The 23,863-nt window shown below is 31.6% G+C and overlaps 1 protein-coding gene across 1 annotated transcript in view; it reads right to left on the minus strand.

The window, feature by feature from the left end:
* The window catches only part of LOC142337980 (glucose-6-phosphate exchanger SLC37A2-like), a 111,396-nt gene that overhangs the window by 11,753 nt on the left and 75,780 nt on the right, over positions 1–23,863 (minus strand). Inside the window, exon 3 of the mRNA XM_075387614.1 lies at positions 20,349–20,463. Coding sequence (XP_075243729.1) covers positions 20,349–20,463 — 115 coding nt within the window. The remainder of the gene's footprint in view (positions 1–20,348; positions 20,464–23,863) is intronic.

The following is a 23,863-nucleotide window of genomic DNA, read 5'->3' on the forward strand; positions in this document are numbered from 1 at the left end:
AGTCTCAGTGAATTTCTTGAACCCTTTTTACACTGTGTGGGTAAAACAGAAGCAATTGCTAAATAAATTTCTCTTTTATCGGGCACACTATAAACGCTACCATTACACTGCTAGAAATTTTGCAGCTTGTACAGTAAATTGAATGATTTCAATCACTTAGGGAAAATTATTCTGGACCCTTTGGTCAAGTAGCGTCCTGAAGTTGGGCGGAAAGAAAGAAAGCAGTTCCGTAAGCGATCCAGAGCACGAGTTTTCGGCATCAATCGGTAAAAAAATCCACCATCATCAAAATGAACAAACTGGAAAGAATTATTGCGTCTGGTTTTTCTCATGGGAAAACTGGCAACTCGTAAGATTGAAAAACACAAACTCGTTTTGATTCAGTTCACGTTTTTTCGTCTCTCATTTGGATGACAACCTGCCAGTTATTCTTAGGAGACTTTTAGATTTTTTGAGCCAGATTTTTGAACAAGTGCGTATTGGACAATCAATTGTTCTCCCAATATACACAATTTATGTACAACCATTCTTTAAAAGAAGTTTAATACGTATTAAGAAAGAGTTTCAGTTTAAAAGAAGTATTGAAGAAGAAAGTTCTCGTTGAAACTGAGTTTCTGTTCTGTTGTATTAAAGACTTCTTCTGGCTCCGGCGCACTCAGCCATTTCAAGCACCATGGAGGGCTTCTACTGGCTGAACTTGGCATTTCAAAAAGATAATGGATCGGATACATGGCTAGCCTCGTAGGAGATGATGTGATCGGCAATTTTCATTATCACAAGGTAAGTAACAAGTACTGTTAATTAATTAAAACGAAAAAAAATTTCAGGATATCAAAAGTTTGATGACGTTGGTGGGACTCGGACTTCATTGTGGGGATGTCAGAATTTTAATCGATATTAGTGAACTGCACTAAGTGTTCTTCTGTATTTGGAGGTGTTTCGCATCACAGTTTCATTGTTTTCAGTTTGGAATTGTCTGAAAAATTGAGACGGATGAAATTGGCTCATCCTGAGTCTCGAACCCACGCGCGCATTGTTAATATCGAGTTAGATAACCGCGCTAAGTTCCATGTTCGATGGCGTATATTTTCAACTTATAGTTTTTCGATCGCAATATGAATTAACTTCCAACCAAATAGAGCAGATAGGTAGAATAAAACAAATGATCTTATTTCGTATAATATAATAGTCGTCAGTCTAAGAGGAACAAATGCTAAAATTTTCTGTTCGAAAAGGGAGGACTGAAAAAGTTAAATTTAACTTTGTTTTAATTTCATAATTAGAAAAGTGAATAAAAGAATCAAAACTGACGAAAAATAAGAAGTGCCTGATTAAAAGTGCTACGCTGACCTAACCATAAAACCACTGAAACCAAACCGCGCGTAGCACAAAACCAGATATATTTTAATAACGAAATTGCACTGCTATGGTTCTAATCTTTAAATTAGTGGAGTAACGCAATTGCCGTTCGTTGTAACTTGTAAAACATGTTGTAGAAATTGTAAAGATGTGCAAATGAAGAACAATGAATGCGCAGGGATTTGAACTTCCGTCGACCCCATTTATCGATTTCTTGTTCGCGCTTTTAGCCACTACACTGTTCTGTTGATATTGAAGTATAAGAGATAAGTTGATAAAAACAGCTGGGAGCGACATGAGCTGTGAAAAGGTGAAAAGAAGATGTGGCGACAGCAGGAATTGAACCGTATCTGTAAAAATATTCTTGTTTGTCAACAGTCTTTGACGCTCATCGCTATTGTGCTATTGGCTCTCCACTTGCGGAAAAATTAGAGAAAAATAAACTTTGGTTTTCATTTCAGATAAGAATAACTTTATGTACAGAAAAATGGTTAATTGATGGTTTGAAATTAATTCGTTTGACTGAAGACCAACTATATGTACAAAAAAGTGATGAGCTAAAAGTGCTACGCTAACCTGGACCTTAAAACCACTGAAACCAAACCGCGCGCAGCACAAAGCTAGATGATGAACTGTTTCTCTTGTTTAATTTATTTCAATGGAGTATGCAATAGATGATTAAAAAGACTGAAATAAAGATTTCAAACGGAAAGGAAGCTTAATTAAATTGATAGTTGCCGTAATTATCTTTTGTTTTGATGTTTTTTGTGATCTGTTCAGCCCCGAATTTACTAAGCGAGCGGCTGGCTGAATAGAATGAAAAGAATGAAGTGGATTAAAAATAAGTTGTATCTTGTCCCGAATTGACACAGCGAGCGGCTGGCCTTACACTCGTAATATTTCTGATCGGATAAAAAGACGGCTATTTGCAAAATAAAAAGTAAGAGAGGGAAAAAATAGGAAGGTGACACTTCTCGGCTTCGAACTGCTATCGGTTCGATTTGTTAGTTACGTGTACACGTAATTCTCCGCTGAGCCAACTGGCTTGGCTTCAACAATTATACTAAATCGTTTTGAGTTGGCTGTAGGTAATAAACGCTTTGACTGATATATGAAAAAAAAACAAAATCACATAGTGATAAATAAACTAAGTTGGATTCGAACCGTAGTTGTAGGTATAGAGATCTTCGTGTTCGTTGCTCCTCACAATTGCGCTGCTGGCTAATAATTTGTCTTATTTCGTTTGCTAGTCATCCAATTCGTGTGATGTTTCTCGCTGAGATTTCAATATAAAGTTGCACTTCCTTGTTTTCCCTTTTTTGTCTTCGTATTCCTATTTTTTCAATTCCCAAGTTTTCCACTGATGTCAGTCCGGCTGCCGATCTTTCTTGGAAAATAATTTATGGCCTTGAAACTGGGGATGCCCTGGGCTCGATCCTCATTCTGTCATTCATCAGTGTTTTGGGCTGCTATCTTCGCCGGATGGCTATACTGCACCAGTTTGTCATTTTTTTTAGTATTGAAGTTGATCGAAAGTACTCCTTCAATACTAAAAAAATGACAAACTGGTGCACTATAGCCATCCGGCGTAGATAGCAGCCCAAAACACTGATGAATGACAGAATGAGGATCGAGCCCCAGTGCATCCCCAATTGGACAATCAATTGTTCTCCCCAGCCATCGAGTACTTTTGAATGGAGACTTTTCATTGCGATGTCGACTGTTTTTGATATCGCGTCATCGAGTTCTTTCTTTGTTGAGCCGAAACATCTTCTTTCGGATACGGTGGTGTTAAAGCCAACGGGAATTGCCGGATCTGAAACCTCGCCTCGCTTCATTCTTTATTGTTTGCTTTTTGTTTCAGATAGCATGTTGTGTACCTGATATTGTTCTGCCGTTTTCGTGACGAACTCAAAATTTTCTTGCTCTGCAATTTTGCAAATTTGTGGGCCTCAAATTGGAAACGGATTTCACTCAAAATGGACTCACTGTAAAACTGGAGGTGGTTTCGACCATTTCAAATCACTCTATTGCGTTTCAACTTGCGTTTGGGCCTTTTGCGTTTGGGCCTCTGTGTGCCCCAACCCCCATTTTTATCAGGCCGATGAGCTAATTAAATCACGCTGAACGTTCTCGTAAGTTTTCAGAAAAATTGTTTTCGATTTCTAGAGTAATGGGTATATAGCGACCTCCGCGCCAAAGAGCCACGATACGGTCGATATATACCCATTACTCTATTTCCCTTTGTTTTTTCCACTATATTTCCATTTTTCCACATAAAAAAAATCTATAATTTTTTTGATTAAATTTACTAAATTTATTTAAATTTTGCTCATATTTATTTATGCTAATGTTCATATAAAAATTAATTGTAAAATCTAAACTCACCCTTACGACTTTTAATACCTTTATCATCAAATAAATCAATAGCTAACTTATATTGTTCTTTTGTTTCTAAATGGTGTTTCTTGCTATTAATATTATAATTAGTAACATATTTATTTTTTGCTTCATAGATAGTGTTTTTATAGTCTTCAATTGTTATCTGGTTTTTAAAAGTAGCTTTTGTTAGCCCTTTTAACTTTTTCTCCACCTCATCCTTAACTTAACAGTATTATAACAATAAGCTTTAGCTTTAAGGAAACATGCTTCTATAAAAGTATCATTAGATAACTCATCTTTCATTTTTCCTAATTCGCTAATACTCAATATTCCACTCACTTTATTTATCTCTTCACTTATACTTCCACCCTCAGGAACATTAATATTTATAAATATACTATCAGTATCTGTATAATGATAACTACAATCTAACTCTTTCCCAAAGTACTCATATATAGCTTTATACATAAGAAGTTTAGCTTTCTCTAATATAACAAAACCAATTTAATTATACTTATCCAACTTAACATTACCTCGTGTTTTATGTAAAGCTACTAGATCATCATCAAACTCTACAGCATATCTCAAACTAATTTTTTCTACTAATTTAATATATCTATCTACTTCATTAACTAACTCAACTTCTTGTCTATTGTACACTTTTTCTATTGTTTTTCCAAAGAAGGCAATATTCATTAACTTAAAGAATACATCTCCAAATTTATCACCCTCAGTTGATAAGGTTTATAAGGTTTTAAGGTTTTAACCATTCACTCTTACTATACTCTAACTTTTGCTTAACTGTAATATCTTCCAACTTCAAACCACTAGCTAAATACCAATCTAACATCTCACCATCAATTACATAATCGTTTTTATCCGTTAACTTCAACATTAACTTCTAATTGGGTTTATATCCTTTCTTTTTCATTTTGATATTCTGTAAACAGATCAATGTTAGCCTTTGTCTTTTCTGGAAAGAATGGATATTTCTCTGTCTTTTTTTCAACTCATCATTATACTTTACATCAAAGGTGTAGATAAAATCTTTTGTGGAGTTAGGTTGTGTATAATAATTGCCGTCACATACTTTGATCTCACCAGAAGGTAAAGCTTTAACCATAGCAGAAGCGTATAATGAGTTGACGTCTAAATATTTTAGAAAATTCTCTTCCCCAGTATACTCAGGATCTATTTCGTTATTTTACATTTTACATGACAACCACCTAATACTGAAGCTAACCAACCTCTAATACCATGTTGTTTTGTATCATAAATATTCACTGTACTTTCTTTATATTTTGTAAGTTTAACATCAGTATATTTTAATCCACATATCCAAGTTAATTGAGGAGTAGAATATGCATAACATGGATCTATTTCATAATATTCTAAACACATATCTCTAAACTTTTCAAATACATCTACCGTTAACCGATAATAAAACATCAGTTTTAAGATATAATATCATATAATCTTTTATTGATTTTCATCCAGTATCTTTCCAACAATTCATCGCTTGCTTATACTCTTTATCAGTAATACCACTTTGTTTCAACTTAGAATAGAATGCTTACCTGGGTGGTAATGATGTTTCATTTAGTTTATCTAGAATATCAAACCATTCATATGGGATTACACCTTTTCGTCTTTCTAACCCAAATTCGTTCAATACTATACACTCTTAATCACTCAATGTTTTACTTATAGCATCTAAGCTAAGTGGATGGAAGAAGCTAAACATGTCTAATGCTTTAGCATAGCCCATATCAATACTAATATACTTCTCATCAATTTTAGTTAATACTTTAAGTCTAATCTTCTTAGCTAATTTAGTTATGAATTATCATAATTAGATGAATTATATGCATACATTGGTACAAATGTATTCTTAGCTTGGAGGTTACCTTTATTGTGAGCATATCCTCTAAATTTACCATTTAGAAGATCATGATCTCTAACGACATCTTCACCCAAGTTCTCATTACAGTAAAAACAATTAGTATATAATGGAGTAATAGTATCTTCTTTTAATGGAATATTTATACTAAATATATCTTTAAATAATTTATTATAATGATCTACTCTATCCACAAACCAATCAACTACGTCTTCACTAGAATAACACTCATACTCATCTTCCAATATATCAGGGTAATCACTTTCTATATATAATCCACAAGCAATAGGACCATGTTTTCCATCTTTTTTTATACATTCAAAATCGTAATACATAGCAAATGGTACTCTGTTTTTATAATGGAACTTATCAAACTTTAGATAATCTTTATGATGGAATGTTCTTCTTCCCACATGGGTCTGTGTATTTTATAGATCCAAATGTTTATTTAATGCATCTTCTGTTTGAAATGATACACAACATTTTAGACATGAATAACATTTATGTTTAGATGATTTTCTTAATAAGAATGATACATCTTTACATAGGAAATAAAGATTGTCCCAGTTTAATATATTACATCCTTTAGGATCATTATGATTAATTAATACAGGATTATTGGATTTATTTTTATTCAGATTAAACACATTAAATAAAATTTTATCTTTATTTAGTTCCTGTATTTTTTTAGGTGATAATAATCATAAGGAGGTGTAACCCCATTTGATTATTTTATCTTTTTAATATATTCTGGTTTATTATAACTACTAACCCTATTGGGATGATCTTTAGCAGGATGTAGATAAGCAATTAAACACCATAGTAAACATTTATTATCAGTATTATTTATATTAAGTATATATCTAGATGTGAATGGTAACTCAGTAGAACAACCTTATGAAGGATAAAACCTGTGTATATACATAGTTCTTTTAACAAATCTTTGCATGCTCCGATCGGATTGATTCATCTTTTGTTCTTGCATTCTAGTCTCTAGTTCACTATTCAACATATCCAAGTCTTGGGGTCCATTATATTTTCGAGTCATTAGTCTAATTGTGAATTCGTTTTCTTCTAACTTATCATCTGTAGGTTTTGTTTTTTTAACTACATCAAAGGTGTTAAACTTGATATGGGGATGTATGTTATACATTGCCTCTAATAAATTCAAGAATTTAATATCTTCATGATTACTACTTGTTATCATTATTTGATTATACTTCATATTATGATCTAATCCCAACTCATTAAATTTATTTCGCCACTTCCCATCAACAAGTTTTTTCTGATTAACATTTTCTTTATGTTCATCTGATTCAATGTGTTCATTTTTATTGTTATATCTGGTATTACATATATTTCAATATCCTTCAGTTATATTATTGATCTCTGACCATGTTTCACGATTATCCTTATCCTTATCCTTATTTTTACCATTCACATTATCCAGATGCATCTTTGTTTTTAAATAATGATCCACACTATATCGACTTAGAGTAGACTTGCATGTTATACATTCAAACTTACTCCCAATATTTATTATTTTTCCATTAACTTATCTTACGTTATTCCTATGTTTCAATGTGCCTATATGTTTTTTAAATTCAGTATTATTATCTAGATACATGTCACAACTATCACAATAATTTATTCCCTCGAACTCTGCATACTGTTTATCTATCTTTTGTTCTATATCATAATTAGTAACTTTTATTTCCTCTTCCATAGCATTCTCAACAATTTTATTTTCATTATATACTCGCTCATTCTTTTTATGTTTAAGTGATTGAATATGTCTAGCATAATTCTTTTGACTCAACTCAAGATTACATTCTTCACATCTAATCTTATTTGTTTTAGGCTTTTGGACCTAGACAAAATCATCAGATGAATCTGAGTTTAAATCTGAATCTTTAGATTGATCTAAATCTTTAGATTGATCTAGGTCTTTAGATTGATCTAAGTCGTTAGATTGATCTAAATCTCTAGTTTGATCTAAATCTGGATAATATTTTGCTTCAACCTTTCGCAATGACTCACGCAAATCTTCTTCTCGTTGTTTTAATTATGCATCCTGTTTATCATATTATTCTTTTTTCTCTTCATTTATTTGATTAAACGTTCTGATTGATTCTAAAGTTTTTTCTAATTCTACCTTTTGTCTTTCTTTGTCTACTGGTTTGATTTCGTCCTTTGATTTGTTTTTATTTTTTAATATTTGGGCTGCCATGCTAGTAGAACTAGATTGAGCTTGTCCACCGCCAAATTGGACTTGTCCATGAGATTGAGCCCGCTCACTTCCAAATTGAGCTTGTTCACTCGTGGAATAAATGTAACCGGTATGAACTTGCGGACTCATTTTTTTATGCCAAATTTTAAAATAAAATTATTAAATACCTTTTCAATACTATAAAAATGATTAGTACCAAATGTGATGATTGTAAAAATAAGGCTTGGTGTTGGAGTTGTGATGAGTGTCAAGATAAACCATTTCAATGTTTTGTATGTAATAAAATTATAACATATAGAGACAGACATGATCATTTGCAAGTGCACTTTAATAATCTCAATCAATATTTAGTATGCGGAATGTGTAAAGTAAATAAACACATCACTCAGTATAGATTTAAACACGTCTATTGTAGGTTATGCATATATCTCCATAGATATAGGTTTCATCATACAAAAGAAAGATTTTCAGAACATGCAAAGAAATATAATATTGAAGTAAAGCTATAACTAAATATAATAACTTTTTCACCCAAATGAAAAGTTGCTGATGTTTTTGCTTATTATTATGTTGCTATTTATTATCATAATTGCTTATTGGAATTATGATAATTATTCTGATTTAAGGAGGAGATTCAAAGGATATAGGAATGTTGTACCAGAACCATTTGAAATTAAAAAACATAACTTTATTATTTATGGTCCATCTAATTCTGGTAAAACAACTATTATAAAAGATTTTTGTGGTTTGTATGATACTGTTAATGTATTCTGTATTGATGGTATTGAGTGGAAGGGATACGGTATATTTGGCATTGATGATTTCAAATTATTAGATAATTTAGATAGTGTTGCTAATAGTCCTAATATATTTGATGATATGGGAGAAAACATTAGATTCCCAGCTATACCCTCATTGTATTCTAAAGGTAGACATCACAATATTAATGTAATATGTGTAGGTCTTACTGTAACAGATTTAAATATTAAAGCAAGAGATAACACCCCAGCTATATATATTACTTTAAATAGTTCGCAACAATTCGTTGAAAGGGTACAAGAGAAGTTTAAAATTGGTTCTAATCTATATAGATTTAAACATTAGAAGTATGGCATGATAATTTATAATACTATTTGTGACTATTATATTGTATTAGATAAAGATAAAAGTTTTGTATATGAGTCTAGCGTAGGCGATCTTGATATTGAGAAGTGTGTTGATTATACACTGTTTAAGGGAAAGGAATATAATATACAAAGTAATTATTTAACAGATAGAATGTTAGAACCAACAAATAATTAACCAAATGTGTTGATGTTCTATTTTGAAGAATGTTTAAACTTTAAGGGAATAAATCATTTAGTTTTTATAACACATATACGAATAAAAAAAGTATATTTAATGAGATACATAGTGGATATGTTGCTATATTTGGTGTAATTAGTGTATTAGGAAATGGATATATTTACTATCAAAAATGTGGTAATAATAATGATAATAATATTACTAATATTATTAATGGTATAGATATAATAGATATAGAGAAGGCAAAAATTAAATAAAGAAATGGTAAGAAGATGACAATAGGTTATGGTTTGATTGATAAAGACAAAATTGATTTCAATGATGCATTTAATATAATATATATGTTAGCTATTAGTCTTGTATCTTTTTATGCAACCCATAATGTTATTAACTCTAAAACTAAAAATGATATGTATAGATTGTATTATTCAAACTGATACTAGTAGTGGATATCCAGAACATGAACTAATGAATCATTATAATAGTTTACATAATAAATTAATTGAAAGATGTATGAAGGGTAGGCATAGAAAATATAGTGGTTATGATTTTTTGGATAAATATAAAGTTAATAGAACAGGCCTTATAACATCAGTACATAGTTATATTGATTATACCGATATTAATGATAGTGATAGTAATGATAATATTGATAACAATAAAGATAAAGTTAAAGATGATTTAAATAAGACTTTAAGTGAACTAAAACATAATATTATAGAGAATTTGAAAGATTACATTAAAACTATTTAAAAATAGAAATTATAAATAAGATAAAAAGAGAAACTATAAATGACTTAAAAACAGAAACTAATATTAAGAAGAAAAGTAATGAAACTGATAATAGACAACTAGAGTTTGTTGTTTAAGTAAAATTGAAAAGAAAAGAGATTGTTTTTATAAAACTGGTGGTTTATGTAAAGATTGTTGTTATCAAAAAGCTTCATGTCCCATATGTAATATTGTTATAAATAGATCTTCTCTTAATAGACATAAAAAAGGGCACATAGTAATCAATCCCAAATTTCCAATAAAACTTAAGAAAAATGAATACAAATTTTAAAGATTACATGAGATTACATGGATTATATAGATTATTTTAATCATGATAATCCCGCAGAACGCGGGATTGTTATGGTTAAAATAATCTATATAATCCATGTAATCTCATGTAATCTCAAGTATTCTTTAAAACTTGTAATCATTTTTCCTAAATTTTGTTAGAAATTTGGGACTGATTACTATGTGCCATTTTTTTATGTTTATTAAGAGAAGATCTATATATGACAAATTTACATATGGTACATGAAACGTTTTGAGAACAAAAATCTTTACATAAACCACCAGTTTTATTAATACAATCTCTATTCTTTTCAATTTTACATAAACAACAAGATCTAGTTGTTCTATTATCAGTTTCATAATTTTTCTTCTTAATATTAGTTTCTGTTTTTAAGTCATTTATAGTTTCTGTTTTTATCTCATTCATAATTTCTATTTTTAAATAATTTTTAATGTAATCTGTCAAATTCTCTATAATATTTTATTTTTATTCATTTAAAGTTTTATTTAAATCATCTTTATCTTCATCTTTATTGTTATCAATATTATCATTACTATCACTATCATTAATATCGGTAAAATCAATATAACTATGTACTGATGTTATAAAGCCTGTTCTATTAACTTTACATTTATCCAAAAAGTGATAACCATCATATTTTCTAAGCATACATTTCATACATCTTTCAATTAATTTATTATGTAAATAAATTATTATAATGATTCATTGGTTCATGTTCTGGATATCCACTACTAGTATCAATTTGAATAATATAATCTCTACATATCATTTTTAGTTTTAGAAATAATAACATTATGGGTTGCATAAATAGATACAAGACTAATAGCTAACATATATATTATATTAAATGGATCATTGAAATCAATTTTGGCTTTATCAATCAAACCATAACCTATTGTCATCTTCTTACCATTTCTTAATTTAATTTTTGCCTTTTCTATATCCATTATATCTATACCATTAATATTATTACGAATATTATTATCATTATTATAACCACATTTGTGATAGGAACTATATCCAATTCCTGATACACTAATTACACCAAATATAGCAACATATCCACTATGTATCTCATTAAATATACTTTTTTTATTCGTATATGTTTTATAAAAATTAAATGATTTATTTATTCCCTTAAAGTCTAAATATTCTTCAAAATAGAACATCAACTCATTTGGTTTTATTTGTGTTGGTTCTAATATTCTACCATTTTAAATAACAACTTAGTATATTATATTCCTTTTCCTTAAACTGTGTACAATCAACATACTTCTCAATATCAAGATCGCCTATTCTAGAATCATATAAAACATTTTTCTCTTTATCTAATACAAAATAATAGTCACTAAAAGTATTATAATTTATTATGTCACACTTATAATGTTTATATCTATATGGATTAGAATCAATTTTAAACTTCTCTTGTACTCTTTCAAAGAATTGTTGTGAACTATTTAAAGTAATATATATATAGCTGGGATGTTATCTCTTGCTTTAGTATTTACATCTGTTACAGTATGACCTACACATATTATATTAATTTTGTGATCTCTACCTTTAGAATACAACGAGTCTATAGCTGGTAATCTAATGTTTTTTCCCATATCATCAATTATAATAAGACTATTAGCAAAACTATCTAAATTATCTATTATTTTTAAATCATCAATGCCATATACATTATATCCCTTGCACTCACTACCGCCAATACAGAATACATTAACAGTGTCATACAAACCACAAAAATCTTTTATAAAATTTGTTTTACCAGAATTAGATGGACAATAAATAATAAAGTTAGGTTTTTTAATTTCAAATGGTTCTGGTACAACATTCCTATGTGCTTTGAATCTCGTCCTAAAATCACAATAATTATCATAATTCCAATAAGCAATTATGATTATAAATAGCAACATAATAATAAGCGGAAACATCAGCAACATTTTATTTTGGTGAAAAACTTATTATAATTAGTTATAGCTTTACTTCAATAATATATTTCTTTGCATGCTCTGAGAATCTTTCTTTTGTATGATAAAACCTATATCTATGGAGATATATGCATAAATTACAATAGAAATGTTTATATCTATACTGAGTGATGTGTTTATTTACTTTACACATTCCGCATACTAAATATTGATTGGGATTATTAAAGTGCACTTGCAAATGATCATGTCTGTCTCTATATGTTATAATTTTAGTCATACAAAACATTGAAATGGTTTATTTTGACACTCATCACAACTCCAACACCAAGCCATATTTTTACATTTATCACATTTGGTACTAATCATTTTTATAGTCTTGAAAAGGTATATAAATAATATTATTTCAAAATTTGGCATAAAAAAATGAATCAGCAAGTTCATACCGGTTACATTCATTACATGAGTGAACAAGCTCAATTTGGAAGTGAGCGGGCTCAACCTCATGGACAAGTCCAATTTGGTGGTTGACAAGCTCAATCTAGTTCTACTAGAATGAGAGTCCAAATGTTAAAATTAAAAACAAACCAAGGGAAGAAATCAAAACAGTAGACAAAGAAAGACAAAAAGTAGAGTCGGAAAAACCTTTAGAATCAATCAGAAGGTTTAATCAAATAAATTAAGAGATAAAAGAATCGTATGATAAACAGGATGCAAAATTAAAACAACGAAAAGAAGATATGCGTGAGTAATTGCGGAAGGTTGAAGCAAAATATTATCCATATTTAGATCAAACTGAAGACTTAGATCAATCTAAAGACTTAGATCAACCTAAAGACTTAGATCAATCTAAAGATTTAGATCAATCTATAGGTTCAGATTTAGACTCAGATTCATCTGATGATTTTGTCTATGTCCAAAAGCCTAAAACAAATAAGATTAGATGTGAAGAATGTAATCTTGAGTTAAGTCAAAAGAATTATGCTAGACATATTCAATCACTTAAACATAAAAAGAATGAGCGAGTATGTAATAGAAATAAAATTGTTGAGAATGCTAATGGCGAGGGAATAAAAGTTACTAATGAAGATATAGAACAAAAGATAGATAACCAGTATCTAGAGTTGGAGGGAATAAAGTATTGTGATAGTTGTGACATATATCTAGATAATAATACTGAATATAATAAACATATAGACACATTGAAACATAGGATTAAAGTAAGATTAGTTAATGGAGAAATAATAAAGAATGGGAGTAAGTTTGAATGTGTAACATGCAAGTCTACTCTAAATCAATATAGTGTGGATCAACATTTAAAAAAAAGAGGCATCTAGATAATGTTGAGGGTAAAGATAAGGATAAAGATAAGGATAATTGCGAAACATGGTCAGAGACCCATAATATAACTGAAGGATATTACAATATATGTAATACAAGATATAACAATAAAAATGAACACAATGAATCAGATGAACATAAAGAAAATGTTAATCAGAAAAAACTTGTTGATGGGAAGTGGCGAGATAAAGTTAATGAGTTGGGATTAGATCATAATATGAAGTATAATCAAATAATGATAACAAGTAATAATTATGAAGATATTAAATTCTTGAATTTATTAGAGGCAATGTATAACATACATCCCCATATCAAGTTTAACACCTTTGATGTAGTTAAGTATGCAAAACCTACAGATGATAAGTTAGAAGAAAACGAATTCACAATTAGACTAACGACTAGACAATGTAATTGACCCCATGATTTGGATATGTTGAATAGTGAGCTACAGACTAGAATGCAAGAACAAGAGATGAATCAATCTGGTTGGAGCATGCAAAGGTTTGTTAAAAGAACTATGTATATACACGGGTTTTATCCTTCTGGTGGTTGTTCTACTGAGTTATCATTCACATCTAGATATACACTTATAATATATAATACTGATAATAAATATTTACTATGGTGTTTAGTTGCTTATCTACATCCTGCTAAAGATCATCCCAATAGGGTTAGTAGTTATAATAAACCAGAATATATTAAAGAAATAAAATAATCAAATGGGGTTACACCTCCTTATGATTATTATCACCTAAAAAAATACAGGAACTAAATAAAGATAAAATTTTATTTAATGTGTTTAATCTGAATAAAAATAAATCCAATAATCCTGTATTAATTAATCATAATGATCCTAAAGGATGTAATATATTAACCTGGGATAATCATTATTTCCTATGTAAAGATGTATCATTCTTATTAAGAAAATCATCTAACCATAAATGTTATCCATGTCTAAAAAGTTGTGTATCATTTCAAACAGAAGATACATTAAAAAAACATTTGGATTTATGTAATACACAGAAACATTTAGGAAGAAGAACATTCCATCATAAAGTTTATCTAAAGTTTGATAGGTTCCATTATAAAAACAGAGTACCATTTGCTATGTATTACGATTTTGAATGTGTAATAAAAGATGGAAAACATGTTCCTACTGCTTGTGGGTTATATATAAAAAGTGATTATCCTGATATATTAGAAGATGAGTATGAGTGTTATTCTAGTGAAGACGTAGTTGATTGGTTTGTGAAAAGAGTAGATCATTATAATAAATTATTTGAAGATATATTTAGTATAAACATTCCATTAAAAAAAGATACGTTTATTCCATTATATACTAATTGTTTTTACTGTAATGAGAACTTGGGTGAAGATGTCGTTAGAGATCATGATCATCTAAATGGTAAATTTAGAGGATATGCTCACAATAAAGGTAACCTCCAAGCTAAGAATACATTTGTACCAATGTATGCATATAATTCATCTAATTATGATAATTCATAACTAAATTAGCTAAGAAGATGAGACTTAATGATTAAATAAAACTGATGAGAATTATATTAGTATTGATATGGGCTATGCTAAAGCATTAGACATGTTTAGCTTCTTCCATCCACTTAGCTTAGATGCTATAAATAAAACATTGAGTGATTAAGAGTGTATAGTATTAAACGAATTTGGGTTAGAAAGACGAAAAGGTGTAATCCCACATGAATGGTTTGATATTCTAGATAAACTAAATGAAACATCATTACCACCCAGGTAAGCATTCTATTCTAAGTTGAAACAAAGTGGTATTACTGATAAAGAGTATAAGCAAGCGATGAATTGTTGGAAAGATACTGGATGAAAATCAATAAAAGATTATATGATATTATATCTTAAAACTGATGTTTTATTATCGGTTATCGGTAGATGTATTTGAAAAGTTTAGAGATTTGTGTTTAGAATATTATGAAATAGATCCATGTTATACATATTCTACTCCTCGATTAACTTGGATATGTGGATTAAAATATACTGATGTTAAACTTAAGAAATATAAAGAAAGTACAGTTAATATTTATGATACAAAACAACATTGTATTAGAGGTTGGTTAGCTTCAGTATTAGGTGATTGTCATGTAAAATGTAAAAATAACGAAATAGATCCTGAGTATACTGGGGAAGAGAATTAGCTGAAATATTTAGACTTCAACTCATTATACGCTTCTGCAATGGTTCAGGATTAACCTACTGGTGAGATAACAGTTTTTGACTGCAATGATTATACACAACCTAGCTCCACGAAAGGTTATACCTACAACATTGATGTAAAGTATAATGATGAGTTGAAACAAAAGACAGAAAAAAATCCATTCATTCCAGAAACGTCAAAGGCTAACATTGATCAGTTTACAGACTATCAAAATGAAAATAAAAAGAAAGGATATAAACCCAATGAGAAGTTAATGTTGAAGTTAACGGATAAAAACGATTATGTAATTGATGGTGAGATGTTAGATTGGTATTTAGCTAGTGGTTTGAAGTTGGAAGATATTACATTTAAGCAAAAGTTAGAGTATAGTAAGAGTGAATGGTTAAAACCTTATATTGAGTTTAATATTCAGAAAAGAAAAGAAGCTAAAGCTGAGGGTGATAAATTTAGAGATGTATTCTTTAAGTTAATGAATAATGCCTTCTTTGGAAAAACAATAGAAAATGTGTACAATAGACAAGAATTAGAGTTAGTTAATGAAGTAGATAGATATATTAAATTAGTAGAAAATATTAGTTTTATATATGCTGTAGGGTTTGCTGATGATCTAGTAGCTGTATATAAAACAAGAGGTAATGTTAAGTTGGATAAGTTTAATTATATTGGTTTTGTTATATTAGAGAAAGCTAAACTACTTATGTTTAAAGCTATATATGAGTACTTTGAGAAAGAGTTAGATTGTATTAATGTTCCTGAGGGTGGAAGTATTAGTGATTAGATAAATAAAGTGAGTGGAATATTGAGTAATAGCGAATTAGGAAAAATGAAAGATGAGTTATCTAATGATACTATCATAGAAGCATGTTTCCTTAAAGCTAAAGCTTATTGTTATAATACTGTTAAGAACGATGTGGAGAAAAAGTTAAAAGGAATAACAAAAGCTACTATTAAAAACCAGATTACAATTGAAGACTATAAAAACGCTATCTATGAAGCTAAAAATAAATATGTTACTAATTATACTAATAATAGCAGGAAACACCATTTAGAAACAAAAGAACAATATGAGATAGTTATTGATCCATTTGATGATAAAGGTATTAAATGTTGTAATGGTGTGTTTAGGTTTTAAAATTAATTTTTATATAAATATTTGCAAAAATAAATATTAGCAAAAATTAAATAAATTTAGTAAATTTAGTCAAAAAATGATGGATTTTTATTTATGTGGAAAAATGGAAATATAGTGGAAAAAACAAAGGGAAACAGAGTAATGGCTATATAGCGACCGTATCGTGGCTCTTTGGCGCGGAGGTCGCTATATACCCATTACTTTCTAGAAACCTTTGCAACCTCGTTTGTCTCTCATTAGAAACAATGTTGGCTTTATCTCACTTGATGAGGACATGAAAAGCTTCATGGTGACGTGACACTCAATGATAATTAATCTACCGGCTGCTTTAAACAGGTGAACAAGTTACTTCTGTTAGTCTTCCTGAAAAACATCTTGGACAAAGTTCATTGTAATTTCTATCGTTTCATTGCAGTGTTTTAAATTTACGGTCAACTGATTGTAAATCCGAGCAGAAAGCGCTTCAAAATTTAACCATTTTTTTCTGTTCCAGTTAACATAATGAGCTTTTATAGTACCAAACAAGAGGCTCGGTATTGTGCGTACGCACATAAGGTTCCGACCCCGCTCATCCACATTCTTGACTTAATCGGCTACCAAATGATGAAGAGATAGAAAACATTCAAAAACATACACATCGTTGAATAAACAACAAATGAAATACAATAATGCCACGCTAGAGGGCCCATGAAAATTTTTGATAATAGGACTACTCGAAAAGGCAATAATAAAAATGAAACAACTAATATTATTTACGACCAAAACTCGCTGTCTATAATAAAAAAAATCATAACAAAATCACATCAGATAAAAAGCAAAAGAAAACAATTTAACCTATACTTCATTAGAAAATATATGAAACCTGTCCCCAATGCGACTGGTTAACAGTTCGGAAAAAAATAGCAAATACACGCGAAGTTCAAAAATACTTTTTCATTTTTGAAAACAAGTAATTTCACAGTTTTTAATGTCATTGGATATTAAATGAAACCACTAAATGTTCATTTAAATCTACATAGGAAGCAATTGAGACTTCTCACTAATCCGTTGAAATGTACAAATATATAAAAATCTAACCTTTTATGAAATCTCGTAGTAACGGTAGTAACAAAGCCGAGAAACAAATGTTTGAAGCTAAAACCGTTATGAAGATTACATTGAAATTCATTGGAAACAGGTTGTGATCTGTGTTTACAGGGACTGATCTACAAATCGACCGAAAAACTTATTAAAAAAGAAGCTCAAAAACTCAAATTTATATTTGAGAACAAATAATTTAAAAAAAAGTAACACACCTAAGATTACAACAAAAACCGATGGGTTAAGTTTCAACACCTCAGAGAGCCAATTGGGCTTACTAATAATGAGACTAAATCACCAGCCCACAAAAAAATAAATACATAAAAGAGCCAAAACTTCAAACAGTTTTACGACAGGACACTTTTCAAGGCAATATAGTCATAAGAGGTTATCTGCAAGAACTGTGAATTATCATTTTACCTTCATCTTAACATTAAAGAGTCTTCTTTATAAAAGGACTACTTAGACAAGACAACACAAAGAAACCCAAAATCGAACAGTAAAAAAATCTCGAAAATCTTTATGAAACTAAATTTTCGAAGCAATCAGTCACAACGTACAACCAAGAGAGAAAAAGTTTTTGAATCAACAAAACTAATTGAGAGTTCTATTGAGTAAGATTGAGTTAAATGGCGATTAAAAAGTCATTAAAACAAAAAGCTATAAAATGAAATCTATAACAAGGTTGAGTTATACGTCTTGGGGAAGCAATTAAGATCTTTCGTTATCGGGTATAAGGCGCAAAACAACGAAAAAAAAAGACAAACATAGGCAAAAGAAAAAACCCACAATGTTTTGTGAGATAACTGAGTCTCCCCCCAAAAAGCGTAAACTATTAAAAAAAACAATTAAAATATCCAGATACGCTTTTTTCATATGTTTTGCATTTTATACAATGCCTCCTTTTAATTGGACTTTTCAATAATGTGATAATTCGACAAGGAATCCAATTGAACTCATAAAATAAGCAATTGTGATCAAAAATAAAAGAAAAACTGAAAACATGTAGTACCAAAACAAAGAACTCATTAGTTGAATATAAAAACGTCACCGACATTAACGTATGACACACAGGAAGTCGATTGCTGTCTCTTTTTACAGAGACTACACCCGAAGTTGAGAGAAATAAGGTAAAATAGTGGCAAAGTTCAAAAATACAACAATATTTTCTCAAATCAAATGTATACAAAGCCATAACAGATATTTGATAACATCAGAACAAAATGTCTTGGTTCTTTTAGAAATACTAGAAGCTAACTGAATCTTCGATCGGGGACACTAAGTCATTGGGCTACCAAAAAGAAAAAGAAATGAAAGCAAAACGAAAGAAATCTACCAATTTTTTACGAAAACAATTTGTCAGAGCCATAAAAACCATGTGCTTAACTCTGAAATCATAATATAATCTGGTTGGGTCTCGTTTATTGTAAATAGTATCTGTCATTAACTGAGCCCTAATTTGAAGTTCTTGTACGTAATTTACATAAAAACATTTATATAGCGGTAATATTTTGAAAAAAAGGTCGCGCCCCATTAAAATTGTTATCATAAGAATCCATAGTGTGATCAAGATCAGCCCAGATGTTGCTGCGCGTCTAACAAAACACTCAATTGTTGAAATGGTTGCAAAATAGATCAATTATTTACAGAAAATTTAAAGCAAGGGGCAAAAAAAGCAAAATTGGTCCCATTTTTGACAAAAAAAGTCTTTTGAAAAATTTAGCTTCAATTCAAGCAATTCAATTAAAAACTCAGATTGAACAATTCAACAACCCTCCTCTATCTTTAGAGATAAAATCTATAACACTACCGTTAACAAGATTCACATATCTTAGCAAAATTGACGAAAATTTGGTCAAAAATGTGAATAAAACAACTGAATATTCACGACGCGTCTAATATTCACAAAACTTTAAACTTCGATAACTCTCTATAAGAGCAAAAATTGGAAAAATCTTTTTAATTTCCTATTCTACGCTGGACGGGCTTTCGAATGATACCACTCACAACTCTCTACGATTATTATATCGATCGGCCAAAATTGTCTGAACAAAAAAACCCATTTGAGTACATAGTTCCTCCCCCCTCAAGAGGGGTCGGAACAACTAGTTTGATATTTGTTTACTGATGTTAATAGAAAGTAGTAATAAAAACTCGATCGTGTCCCACTTGTATTCTTATAATCTGATTCTTCACTGATCATTTCCAGAGAACCATCGAAATCTTTCATTAATTCAGAGTGGGGGTGAATATAAACAGTGTACAGTCTCAACGAATTGCGATGAAATTCTTCGTAAGGCGGTTAAAATTCAAATTCGTCTTTTGTCTTGATATAGGATTAAAACGCGGCAAATGCATTTCTATGACCTACGACCAAGATAGTGATGGTTGTATGTATACATACCGCTGGCCACCCGCTACTCTGAGCCAGTCCATTGAGTGTCTGGCTGATGACGTAATGGCCATAATCGTGGATTTCCAGGAACTTTCCCAACCCAAACATAGCTGTGAAGAAGCCACTGAAACATTTAAACCTTTTCGGTTCTCCGCTCAGTTGTTTCATGCTATATCATACCAACCAGCGAATGTTATTTTTTTATCATGAAGCATTTTTTTATTCAGATGAGAGAGTGGGAGATTTCATACTGATTTTGTTGTTCTGTTCCCGTGTTCTAGGGATGTCGTCTGTCCTTGTCCATTAACATAACCGACTAAAGTCCAGCGAAGTGCTCTCAAACGACTTGCGAGCGGTTGGCTACGTCAGTAGCTAGCTACTGTCTAGTGAGGCTAGCTTTAGCTTAATTGAAGGGGTGTGAGGTGAGCGTAGCGGGTGGGAGGATGGGGTGTACCGGGGAGGGGGGAGGGGGGTTAACATTTAAGAACCGCCCTTCACACCCTAAGTATAAGTTTCCAAAGCAGTTTCTGTGAATCGCATACTTTGAAACTAGTGAGCTGAAAAGCTCTAAGAGTACTTAATGCCCCCTGGGTGCTACCTTTTTATCCCGTTTTTGATAACACAAAGTCAAAAGCGTCTGAAAAAAATCAGTCGAGCGAAAAATCGCATAAAAGACACCACAGTATTAAAATAATTTCTACAAACTTCGTTTGAGAGCAATCAATAACAACAAAACTTTAGGTGGAGAAAAGGATTCTACTTCTTTTCACCCCGATTCATTTAACCCCGCATATTTTAACCCCGTATCTTTTAACCCTGTCGTAGTCTCGAGCACGAATAACAAGAATTTTATTATTCTAATAATTGAATTCAAAATGGCCTAAATGTACAAAATTTCACAGGTATTTATAATCCGTATCAGTATGAAAATTTACAGATCCGTCTAGATATAGATAAACTGATATGTGTTAATTTACACCTTAGTTGTGAACAAGTTTTTCCCCTTGCCGTATATGGCAAGTACTAGTGCAGTTTTTTGCACTTAACACATTGTTCTCCCTACCTGAGAACTTGTCATTGATATCTACTGGGAGGGTCGGAGAGTTGGTTACTGATCGTGTTTGGTGGTGGAAAGGTCAAATCTATCTCACAAATTTATGGTTTATGTACATTGATAAACTTGTGGTATGAACAAATTTGAATCAACGATTCGGTTCAAATTTGAAGCAATTATTCAATTTCACTTCACCAAACATCAGGTAAGAAAGTTTTCTTTATATATCGAAGTTTTAATTTAAGTTGCTAAGTTCGCTACTTCTCGATATATCACATCCTCCCTCCTTTTTTAAGCAATTTTGTAGGAAAAGCTTCTCCAAATTTTTCTGGTTGTTTTTTATTTCTGCTTGAAGTTCTCGTGGCCACTGAAGGTTGTTCCCCTTCAACTACTGAGGTTTCTTCAGTAGAGTTGGGTGATGCCACGTCTATGTCGTCCCTACTGATCTCAGACTGTGAGTCAGTAGATTCAGTCTTGATGTCGTCAGGCTCCAACCGTGCAATTTGGTTGTCACTAACAAGAACTGTCTTGTTTTGAATTCTCCGGCTGGATGAACGAAGTGTTCATTCCTTTAAGGATAATGAAAGTAGCTGGAACCGTTGGGGAACTGTTCGTTGGTTTGAAGAGGACCCGTTCACACAGATCAAAATCAGTGACTGCTGGAAGTCTTATTTTGCGTCCCAGTAGCATTTCTACAGGAGTTTTGCCCCGAGTCTTGGAGGTGTTCCGATGTGTCATCAAAGCCCGCTGTAGGAAAGCGCCAAATGGCACATATAGATTTGGACTCCAGGCTTGAATAGCCCGTTTCACTGTTTGGACCGCTCGTTCAGCAATCCCATTTACTCTTGGATGGGAGATGGGAGATTCCATCTTTTCAATCCCAAGTGATTCACACCATTGCTTTAGGTCACTGCTCACAAACTCAGGTCCATTGTCTGATACTAGTGTTCTTGGTATCCCAAATCTTGCAAAGATTTGACTAAAGTACACCTTCACTGTTTGTGAGGTCCTATTTCCCGCAGAGAAGGCTTCTATCCAACCTGATCCCGTGTCTACTATCACTAAGATATTATCTAGATCCCTAACGTAGCACCAGTCCATGTAGAGTCTTTCCCAAACTTCAGCTTCCGGCCAAATAGATACTGTTTTCCTCAGGCTAGGCCTGTTTTCTTGGCATTCTTTACATTTTCTAACATATCGAAGAACATCTTGACTGATGCCGGGCCACCAAGCCATCATTCGGACTGCTGTTTCAGTTGCATTTTTGCCTGGGTGAGTCTCATGAGCTTTGGCCATCACCATGGGTCTTAGTTTGGGTGGAATGAAAGGCCAAACTCCTCGAAAACTGATTCCATTGTGAATGGTCAAGGCGTCTTTCTGTTATTGAAATCCTTTCTCTGCTTCTGAGCACTGTTTCCAGATGCCGTTTTTTATTCGTTTGATGGAATCTTGAAAGAGTCGATTCGATCACAGCTCATTTTTGATGTCTGACTGGGTCACCAGGTCGGATTGGACGAAGTAGATATTGTCAAGAGCAAAGCAGACTCGATCAGTGTCATCGTCATCATCAAAGTCTAGTCTGCTCAGAGCATCAGCGTGCGGGATCTGTTCTCCGGGTGTATATTTCAATTCGAAGTCAAATCCCATCAGCGCTACCGCCCATCTTGTAATTCTTGCTGATGCTGTTTTCGGAATTTCTTCGTCTGGGGCGAAGAGATATTTGAGAGGTTTGTGGTCAGTCTGTAGAGTGAACCTTCTTCCGAGTAGGAATTGTTTCAATCTTGTGACCACAAAGATGATTGCAAGTGCCTCTCGCTCAATATTGGAGTAATTTTGTTCGGCTTGTGACACCTTCCTCGATACGTAGATAACAGGATGTCCTTCTTGTGGGATTACCCCGCCTATAGCTTTCTCTGAGGCGTCTGTTGTCACGGTTGCTTCCTTCGTCAAGCTGTAAGGCTGTACAAGAGGGTTAGCACATAACTCGTTTTTGATGTTTTCAAAAGCATTTTGCTGTTCCTTGTCCCATCCGAATTCTCCTTTTCAAATTTTGTTTAGGGGTAGCATTTTGGTTGCAAAATCCGGTATCATTCGACCATAAAATTTGCTAAGCCGACAAAGGACTCGAGTTGTTTCATATTTGATGGCGGTTTTGCATTTTTGATTTTCTCAACATGTTTAGGATCGGGTGCTATTCCTTCTTTGAAAACAGAGTAACCAAGAAATTTTACGCTTGAAATTGGTTTTTTAGTGAGGATTTCTTCTCATTGATGGTGAATTTTTTCACGTAGCCGACTCTTGACTGCAAGCATTCGTTTCTCGTATTGATCCTTTGTTGTTCCATATACCAGAACATCGAATTGGAATATGACCACATCCTTGATTCCTTTGAGCGTTTACTCAATGCAGTTCTGGACGATTGATGAAGAGTTCTTTAGGTCCTGAGGAAGCCTGCCTATCTTGAACAATC

This window comes from Convolutriloba macropyga, chromosome 4 (genome assembly GCF_964194025.1).
Source record: "Convolutriloba macropyga chromosome 4, txConMacr16.3, whole genome shotgun sequence".
In the NCBI taxonomy this organism is placed as follows: domain Eukaryota; kingdom Metazoa; phylum Xenacoelomorpha; order Acoela; family Convolutidae; genus Convolutriloba; species Convolutriloba macropyga.